Source organism: Diaphorina citri, unplaced genomic scaffold (assembly GCF_000475195.1).
Source record: "Diaphorina citri unplaced genomic scaffold, Diaci psyllid genome assembly version 1.1 scaffold2095, whole genome shotgun sequence".
In the NCBI taxonomy this organism is placed as follows: domain Eukaryota; kingdom Metazoa; phylum Arthropoda; class Insecta; order Hemiptera; family Psyllidae; genus Diaphorina; species Diaphorina citri.
In genome coordinates, this window is record NW_007379520.1 from 18022 (window position 1) to 28582 (window position 10561).

Here is a 10561-nt window from a genome sequence, read left to right on the forward strand (position 1 = left end):
AGGTAGGCAGGAAGGAAGGGAGGGGAGGGTAAGTAGGTACAGTAGGTAGATACAGAGAGAAAAATCTGTTGTGAACATCACACGACTTTCCTTATCCTATTGAATGATGCTTATTTGAGTGTTCTTTTACCCTAACTTTTACAATGTCTCTAACCGTTTTGTCGCTATAGCTGAAAACAAAGACGGTCGAAATCTGTCCAAAAGCGGTCAAAATACCGCCAAGCGCAGCAACCATCTCAACCAAAAGTTTCGTGTCGCATCCTTGTCACATTTGGGTCGAAATCTGTTCAAAAGCGGTGAAATGCCGCCAACCGTTGCACCGGTTTCGTGTCGCATCCTTATCACATTTGACAGCTACATACCAAATTTCAAGTCTCTAGCTCTTACCGTTCTCGAGATATTTTTTTACAGACAGACAGACACACACCAATGGCTGAAACTTTGGATTTAGGCTCTAAGGACCTCAAAACGTGTTTTGACACTAAAAGCTGACCATCGAAAATTTGACCTGATCACATTACTTTCCTTCCTATAGGATAAGGAAAGTAAAAATCTATTGTAATCTATTGTAATTTTCAAGTCAATTTTTCACGATCACTTTTCCTCTCCCATCTCTCTCTCTCTCTCTTTCTCTTTCTCTCTCTCTCTCTCTCTCTCTCTCCTTCTCTATTTTTATCAACACCTCTCTAGGTTAAAAATTTCAAGGTATTTTTTCTCTTTCTCTCTTCTCCCTTCCCTTCTCCTCCTTCTTTGTTCATTCTATTTCACTTGATTGCTCTCTCTCTCTCTCTCTCTCTCCTTCTCCTCCTTCTTTCATCATTCTATTTCAGTTGCTTTCTCTCTCTCTCTCTCTCTCTCTCTCTCTCTCCTTCTCCTGCTTTTTAGGATAACTTCCTCTCTATTCCAGTTTCTCTCTTTCTTCTCTCCATCTCTACTCTCTTTTTCTCTCTCCGTCTTTCTTCCTTTCTCTCCATGTTCACCCTCACTTTCTTTCTTTGCTTCTTGCTTTACCTTTCTCTCTCTCCTCTCTCTCCCTCTCTTCTTTCCCCGCTCTCACTCCTCATTCCAGAGGGTTGTTTCTTTGTTGAAGAATGTCATCATTTTTCACTGAACTTTCTCTCTCGCTTTCTCTTTCTCTCTCTCTCTCTCTTTCTCTCTCTCTCTTTCTACCTATTTCCCTTTTCTCCCATTCTATTTCCAATTTTCAGTTCACAATAGAATTCGTAGGGAGTGATGTAGGAAATGACTATCCGATTTATTACCTTCTTTAAGGAAAAAAAAGTCTTTTTTCAAGGAGGTGAGATTTTTCATTTCTGGTAGGAAGGTAATAGGTATGCTAGACATCAGAAATACCTAACCTGCATGATCTATAAAATTAACATAAGAATCATGATCAAAATAGAAGTGACAGAACGCAAAAGAAATATTGGAGACGCATTTTATTTTAATTTTCACTTTATTTTAGTGAAAAAAAAAAAAACGAAATCTGTTTAATTTTCCTTCAGAAATAAAGCTAATAATTATATCTGTTCAATTTTCCTTCGGAAATAAAGTATGTAGCTAATAATTATGAGAAGGAGAAGGGGATTAAAACAGGAAGAATATAATAAAAAGTGACTTTTTTTTCTGGGAACCTCAGACCATTTAGCAAAACCTTTAAATTTAACGACATTCACAAACGTCTTGAAATTTCAGAAGAAGAAAAAGAAGGAGGAGGACGAGGAGAAGAAGAAGGTGAAGGAGAAGAAGAAGAAGAAGAAGAAGAAGAAGAAGAAGAAGAAGAAGAAGAAGAAGAAGAAGAAGAAGAAGAAGAGGGGAAAAAACAGGGTAAAGCGGAAAGCAAAGAGCATTTTGCTCTCAGTTCTATGCGTTTTAAAGTCGCCGCTTCCCTCTACCTGCTCGATGCTCTACTATACTAATATTCTATTTTTAGCCTAACTCTGGAACGAAAACAGGATAACTTACCAAACTCGTTAGTACATAATTCTGTTCGACACATGACCTCATTTTCCAACACAAACGCAGATACTTACCTTGTCCAAAAATAGAAGACAAAAGCCTTCCAAAAGCGAATTCAATTTTTTCGCTCGCATACAATCTCAGTAGACGTAAAAGTTGAACCAAAATTAGAAAAATAACCTAAAAAAAATCCAATAGGCACTTAGCCAGGAAAAAATATCAAATGAGACATGAAACTCTTCAGTATGAAATAAAAATTCATAAAACAAGAGTTTCAAAGAAAAGATCTTACCATTTTCTCGCAACCAAACTCCAATGTCAGCTGTACATTGTCCGGGCCTTTTCCTTGAGGCCAAAATCTTCTCAAATCGTGTTTTCCTTCCATGTTTTCCTTCCGATGTCGGTCCGCTACAACTTCCACCATAGCAAAGAGTCCACAACACATTCAATGGTGTACAAGTTTTTCATATTCAGGCCTTCGTGTGCTTTTTTTCTTCGCATTAGAAACAGTCTCACTTCTTCTTCTTCTTATTCCTCTCTCGAGTGTGTTGCTCATCTTCAAGACCGTCTGCTCCGTCTGTCTCGAGAGGAGCGGGAACTTTTCATTCGCTTCTCCAACTCGGCCAGATGTTTCTTTCGCATTTCTTCCTTCACTGCAATCTGGGAATGGGAAATACACAGACCGAGCGTTTTTTTTTTTGGCTTGATTCGTAGAAGCTTAACCCATCCTTTAGGATTGTCTAGCCCCTACACCTAAGCCTCAGATCGGGCTTTTTGTGTATATGTTACGGTAAATGTAGAAAATCTGGTAATTGTGAAAAATTACCGGTTATTTTTCACAATTACCACTGTCATTGGTAAATGAAAAAAGATGAAGGTCTGGAATAACCAGCATCTTCTATTGTCCCACACGGTAGCCCGTCCAGATACCAACCACGAGCAGCGTTTCTTAACTTCAATAGCCCATCGGGGCAAAGGGAACTACTGATGCTAGATGGGGAGTTAGGACCTGAAATACTTCAAATTAAATTGATCCCAAGGGCAAGGCAATGCCTAAACCCTTGACAAATGGAGTGTGCCTGAAGGCATGTGATGTGTTGATACCAACCACGCGCAGCGTTTCTTAACTTCAATAGCCCATCGGGGCAGAGGGAACTACTGATGCTAGATGCGAAGCTAGGACCTGGAAATACTTCAAATTAAATTGATCCCAAGGGCAAGGCAATGCCTAAACCCTTGACAAATGGAGTGTGCCTGAAGGCATGTGATGTGTTCCAATCCACTACGTGGGAAGGTACAAAATTCTCAACCATAGGATGTGCTGTATGCATATAGAACGGGCTTTTGCCTCTAGCTAGGATGGAAAGCTAAACGACTATCCAACCATTTCACAATTTATTACTTTTCGGTCCATTAGATTTTCCGAAGATTATTGAACTGTTTTATCCAAGAAGCATTTGAAGACGAAAAAATCAAGTTTGAATTTGAAAGTTGAAACGGTTTTCTTCTTCTTCCTCTTCTTTTTCCTCTTCCTCTTCTTCTTCTTTTTTAAGAGATTTGATAGAGGGAACTGTAACTGCTAAGGTCTTATCGTCCCGAATCGAAGAGAGAAGGAAGACAGGATGGGAGAAAGCCAGCCGTTCCGAGAACGAATCTTAACCGTTCAGGATAAAATCCTCCACGGGAGGGAATCGAACCCGCGACCAAGCGCTTACAAGGCCAACGCGCTATCAACCAAGCTAACTAGGCTGGCTCAGTAAGTGAGGACTAATTTCTTCTTCTTATTATTAGCATTGAGTAGTTTTAGCCAAAAAGATCCGGGTTCTAATTCTCAGACTCAGAAGGCATTCTTGCGTAGAAGCGCTCAATTATTTTCTTAGGGGATAATATTGGGTACCTACCTAAACGATAAAATGATAGACCTTCGACCCTTCTTTATTAAATTATCACGAGTATTAGAAAGACGTCATTTCCCCTCCTTCTCTCCCTCCCTCCAATATCCACCCTCTCTCTCCCCCTCCAATCCCCCCTCCATCCAAATCACCTTCCTCGACCGAAAATCCAGCGGAGTTTTCAGACAACCGGTGATTTGTCAACCGTAAACGTTGGAAACGGTGGAGCAGAAGAAATTTAAGACGAAGAGTTAAGCTCCCTTTCAATAGGTATATCTTTTTTTTTACTGATTCTTTCCTTATGTCATTCTAGATATTCTCCCTCTTTCTCTCTCCTTCTCTCTCACTCTCTCTCTCTTTCTCATTCCCTTTCTGTTTTCCTACCATCGTTTCTTCTTCTTTTTCTTCTCGATCTCTCTTTCTTTCTATTGATCTGGACACACTATAGAAAGAAACAGTAGGGAGGAGAAATTGAGAAGGGACGAAGGATCGAGACGAAGGAGAGAAAGAGATAGGGAAAGTCAGAATAGAAAAAAAGGTCAGTTTGGAAAAAAAGAGACAAAGAAGAGCACTAATTATTATATTATTCACATGTGCGCAAAATACTCTTCCTCTTTCTCTCTCTCTCTTTCTCTCTCTCTCTCTATCTCTCTCTCTCTCTCTCTCTCTCTCTCTCTCTCTCTCTCTCTCTCTCTCTCTCTCTCTCTCCTCTCTCTCTATCTCTCTTTATCTCTCTCTTTCTCTCTCTCCCTATCTCTCTCTCTCTCCCTACATCTTTTACATCTTTCTCTCTCTCCCTACCTCTCTCTCTCTCCCTCCCTCTCTCTCTCTCTCTCTCTTCCGATTTTCAAGTGTAAATAATTATTTTTTTGTGTGTACATGAGTACCTTGTGACCTTTAACCTTTTTTTTCATCCATAGGGAGGAGAAAGAGGAGAAGAAGAGGAAGAAGAGTGAAAATTTTCAATAGTTTAGAAAAGGTCGACGGAAATCCTGGATTACAAAATAAGAGGAGGGAGGTGGTTAAAAATAGAAGGGGGGAATGGAGAAAGAGAAAGAGAGAGAGAGGGGGAGAGAGAGAGAGAGAGGGGGAGAGAGAGAGAGGGAGAGAGAGAGGTTATAGAGGAGGTAGAGGAGAGAGAAATAGAGGGAGGGAGAAAGATTAAAATTGCTGATAATGCTGATGAGAAAATGATAACAGAACTAAATAGGTAGGTATAGGAGAGGGAGAGAGAGGGAGGGAGAAAATAACAGAATGAGAGAAGAATAGGGAGAGAGAGAGAGAGAGAGAGAGACAGGGGGATAGGTTTAGGTAGGTATGTTTGTATTAGGTAGGAAAAGAGAGAAAATAACAGAATGAGAGAAGAATAGGGAGAGAGAGAGAGGGAGAAAATAACAGAATGAGAGAAGAATAGGGAGAGAGAGAGAGAGAGAGAGAGAGAGAGAGACAGGTGGATAGGTTTAGGTAGGTATGTTTGTATTAGGTAGGAAAAGAGAGAGAGAGAGAGAGAGAGAGAAGGAGGAGAAGAAGAAGAAGAAGAAGAGGAGAAGAAGAAGGCGAAAGAGGAGAGGAGATGGAAAAAGGGAGAATGAGAAACTGATGTGCTGCAAAGGTAAAAAAAAAAATATGTGATACCTGATGTGCTACAAAGGTAAAAAATAAACAACACAAATAACATTCCCCAATGAGTACCTATATGTAGTAAATAGGTACCTGTTTCTTTTATGCTAACGAAAAGTGTGTGAAAAATTCTGCAGAATGGACATTTTTCTTCCTTCCTGTCAACCTTCCTCTAGTGTTTGTTTCTGTTGCCTATCTCACCTCAGACTTAAAAAATCTGTCCAATAATCTGATTGGTTCCTTTCTTTTGGGTTGATGACTCATTGCTGTCACATTGATCTGGATGAACTATAGGTAGTTCTACTTTCTTGCGTATACTATCGCTTAGGTAGGTAGGTGGGAAGGGAGGGGAGGGTAAGTAGGTACAGTAGGTAGATACAGAGAGAAAAATCTGGTGTGAACATCACACGACTTTCCTTATCCTCTTGAATGATGCTTATTTGAGTGTTCTTTTACCCTAACTTTTACAATATTTATCTCTCTTTCTTATCCCTCTCTCTTTCTCTCTCCCTCTCTCTATTTCTCTTTCTTATTCCTTTCTCTCTCTTTCTTTCTATCTTTCTCTCTCTTTCTTCTCCCTTTCTCTCTCTTTTTCTCTTTCTCTTTTCTTTTTCCTCTTTCTCTCCTTATTTCTACTTCTCCTCCTCTCCTTTTATGTTCCTTAAATTTCTTTTCTTTCCTCCTTCTTCTTCCTATTCCTCTCTTTTCCCTTCTTCCACGAAAAAATTTCGCCGGATTTTCGCCTTTTTCAACAATTTCCTTTTCTTTCTCTTCTCGTCTCTCCCTCTTTCCTACCTATGTAGGTAGCTTCCCACCCCATTCAATGGATTGGGAGGCTAGGTACCTGCCTATTTTTCAAATTGAATCTAGGTATAGTGTGTCCAGATCAATGTGGATAACGAAAAGTGTGTGAAAAATTCTGCAAAATGGACATTTTTCTTCCTTCCTGTCAACCTTCCTCTAGTGTTTGTTTCTGTTGCCTATCTCACCTCAGACTTAAAAAATCTGTCCAAAAGCGGTCAAAATACCGCCAAGCGCAGCAACCATCTCAACCAAACGTTTTGTGTTGCATCCTTGTTACATTTGCGAACTATATACCAAATTTCAAGTCTCTAGCTCTTATCGTTCTCGAGATATTTTGTTTACAGACAGACACACACACGGACCAATGGCTGAAACTTCGGAGGTCGAAATCTGTCCACAAAAGCGGTAAAATGCCGCCAACCGTTGCACCGGTTTCGTGTGGCATCCTTGTCACATTTGACAGCTACATACCAAATTTCAAGTCTCTAGCTCTTACCGTTCTCGAGATATTTTTTTACAGACAGACACACACCAACTTTGGATTTAGGCTCTAGGGACCTCAAAACGTTTTGACACTAAAAACTGACCATCGAAAATTTGACCCGATTACATTACTTTCCTTCCTATAGGATAAGGAAAGTAAAAATCTGGTTTGATAGAGGGAACTGTAACAACGAAAGTCTTATCGTCCCGAAGAGAGAAGAGAAAAGAAGAAGAGGAAGGACAGGATATTGTTCCGAGAACGTCATCTATATTGAGGATAATGTTGGCCCCTGACGGGAATCGCAATCACCACCTGGTTACTTTTAGGTCTCCTACGACAGGAGGCAGACGCGTTATCGTTTACCCTCTTTAAAAACCAAGGAGGGTTCCCATGACCGCTGCTGAGTTCCCCCGCTGAATAGCGAGGGATATCCTTTGTGTGAGAAAGGCAGCGGCCCTTCTGTCTCTTGTACATTCTATGATGAGCCTCGCTGTACTTATTGTAATAATAGTGCTTATTTATACTGCTCGCATAGGACTGAAAAGTCCCTTTACTCCAGCAGTAGGCTACTTACTATTACTGTGGTCAAATTCTCAAATTATATTGAGGATAAAATTCCATACCTCGGCTGGGATTGAACCCACGCCCTCCTGTTTACCAGGCGAGCGCCTTGACCACTACACCACCGAGGCAGGTACACCACACCGAGGCAGGTGAAGTAGGTATGTATTGGGTAATAGAAAGTAAAAACTAGATAATGCTACCGCTTCACTGTATTCTACGATGTAGATCAGGTTACAAGGGAAAGAGGGTGAGAGAGAGAGAGGGGAGAGAGAGAGAGGGAGGGAGAGAGGGGAGAGAGAGAGGGGGAGGGAGGGAGAGAGAGCCCTGTGGTATGTGGTAGCATTTTGTTTGAGTTAGCATAATAGGTAACAGGGTCGGTAGCATTTTCAGTTTAGCTAGAATACAGTATACATAGCGGTTAGGTATAGCATTTTCCGTTTAGCTAGTATAGTAAAATCGTGTGTAAACATTGACCTATCTCTTGCAGATTTTCTCTCTGCCAACTAACAGAGGTAACAGGTAAAAAAACAAAGCTTGCTTCCCACCCCATTCAATGGATTGGGAGGCTAGGTACCTGCCTATTTTTCAAATTGAATCTAGGTATAGTGTGTCCAGATCAATGTGACAGCAAAAATTAGGCATTGTTGCCAAACATGTGACATGTGCAATGGTAGAGAATCTCTAAAAGGGGAAGGTATATTGCATAGTCCTTCCTCCGACAGTGAAACAAAGTCAGATAAGGCGATATCCACCTTACCTGTTCTGGAATCCAACCTCTGAACTTAGAGCTACCTCTGCATTTTAAAAGAAAGAGTTTATCAAAAATAGACCTTTACTTCAATTGCAACAATGTAAGGATTTCCTGCAATCTGATTGGTTCTTTTATTTTGGGTTGATGACTCATTGTTGTCACATTGATCTGGATGAACTATAATACGTTCAACGTGCTATCCTCGCTGGCTCCATTTGAAAAACGTGTTTTGAAAATCCGGATTCAGTGAACTGGATTCTCAAAACCATCGAATCCACATACTTGAATCCAAAGAATCCAGATTCAATGGATTCAAAAGAAAACAAAAAATTACCATTTGGACTTCGTAGTGTGTAAAAGACTAAAGAAGCCAGCCTAGTTAGCTTAGTTGGTAGTGCGTCTGCCTTGTAAGCGCTAGGCCGCGGGTTCACTAAGCTAACTAGGCTGGCAATTCTTAATATCTATAGTTTTATCAAGTGTGATTTTGGTCTCATAAAAATAGATTGTTTCTCTCTTTCTGATTTTTACCTCAAGTAGGTATATTTGTTTTTACGAATAGTTCAGAGTTGCAACTTACCCGCTGCGAATTCCTGTCCATAACGAGAGGTTCTGTTTTGCGTTGCGTGGGCATTTCCTGTGTTTCTGCCTTGATCTGAGCGCTCAACATGGCATCCTTAGTGGTGAACTCTACTTTGAGTACCTTGTCATTAGTGACAGGCCAGCGCACTTCATGCAATGCATGCCTAGTTTCCTCTGCCTGTTCCTCGTTCTCGTACTGAAAATCAAAATATCAAATCTACACAACGGAGTCCCGGCCCTAACCTAGTTTAATTTACTTGTATTGTACTGAATTCTTAAGGAAAAGGAAGATGATGCTATGGGCATCTTGAACGTATGGACCCTAAAAGATTAACACACCGAATCCACTCATCAATTTCTAAAAAGTCATCCTATGCTAAGTGGTCAAATCAAGTAGAAAAAAAAAGATTTGGAGGCAGCCGAAATCAATCGTGATCTTATACGTAAAAGACCCCTATATCAAGAAGCTGTAAAGTCATCTGATAAACTGAAACCACTGACTACTATTGTCCCCAGACCCAACAGTAAATGGTCAGGGGAGAGAAAGGCTGACCTGACTATTCATCCAGAATGAAGATCTACTGGATGAAGAGAAAATATGAAAAGAAGTAGAAAGGATCCGACTGGAAGGGTCGTGACCGACAAGCAGTAAGAAATACGTGGTGATGGTCCTCTGTTGGCCGAAATAAAAAAGTATCTCAACTGGGATTTTGAATAAATAAATCTAAAATTAGTAATGGACACACTGGTGGTCTTCGTTGTGGATCTGTTAAGGACCAGGTGGGCGGTCTATGTCACCACATTTGGCAGAAATCACAACACGGCCCTCAGTAGGGGGCACCCGGCACCCCTTAGATGGGGAAAGGGTGCTAAGAATCCCCCGCAGGACATGGAGAGGCAACCATAGCAGACAATCCGGTGACACAGCCGCTCAAGGGCGTAAATTGGAATTTGGTTGGTTCTTGGTTCTAAATTGAATTTTGGTTGGTTCTTGGTTCTCAATTGAAATTTGGTTGGTTCTTGGTTCTAAATTGAAATTTGGTTGGTTCTAAATTGAAATTTGGTTGGTTCTTGGTTGTAAATTGAAATTTGGTGGGTTCTTGGTTCTAAATTAAAATTTGGTTGTTCTAACCGCTTGGTTCTAAATTGAAATTTGGTTGGTTCTTAATTCTAAATTGAAATTTAAAATCTGTCCTAATTGCTGGTGCGTATATCTCATTAAATCATGAGATATGTCCACCAGTAAATTTAAAATATGTTAAATCACGTATGGAAAATATGTAAATTTGACGTCAATAAAATTACAAAAAAAAAAAATCCTTTTCCCACCGTAATATCACCCCCGCGGACACGGAAGGTAAGTTTCTTACCTCGACGTAGCACTTGGACTTGATAGCATTGATCCAGAACCCGTCGGGGACTATTTTCCCGGTCCGGGACAGGAGTTCTCGCAACTGACCCAGCGTGAAGGGTCGGGTTAAGTTGTATATGTACAGGACAGGGGTGGGAGTGAGGGGGGCGGGGGGGGGTGGGGCGATGGGCCCGCCGGGGGGAGACGTCCTTTCTGTCCTTCTTGATGGAGACCTTGCGCACCGTGCCTGGAGATTCTGTAAACCGTCAAAAATAACATCACCACAAGGTTTAGAAGTAAAAAAAATAGCACGATTTGATGTATCACACACGTACCTTTGGAAAACATGTAGGATTCGCGGACTTCACGAACACCGCGCAATTCGCTAACAGCGAAAAATCATCGAAATAATAATGAGACCATAAGATTTGGGAGCAAAAGACACTCAGATTTGATAGGTCGTACTTGTACATTTTGAGTCGTACTTGTACATTTTCACTTTTATGATAGGCATTTTCCGCGAATTCCGCGAAAACAGCGAACCGCAAAAATTCGAG

General features: G+C 40.8%; 1 protein-coding gene across 1 annotated transcript; it reads right to left on the reverse strand.

Moving 5' to 3' along the window:
• Positions 1-8627: 8627 nt before the first annotated feature.
• LOC103518165 (apoptotic chromatin condensation inducer in the nucleus) lies at positions 8628-10352 on the reverse strand (the record flags this gene model as incomplete). Its single annotated transcript, XM_008483218.2, is given in 4 exon segments — positions 8628-8849; positions 10024-10152; positions 10154-10260; positions 10340-10352. Coding segments are annotated over 4 exon segments (471 nt in total), but the record flags the coding sequence as incomplete, so codon positions are not given.
• Positions 10353-10561: the final 209 nt, after the last annotated feature.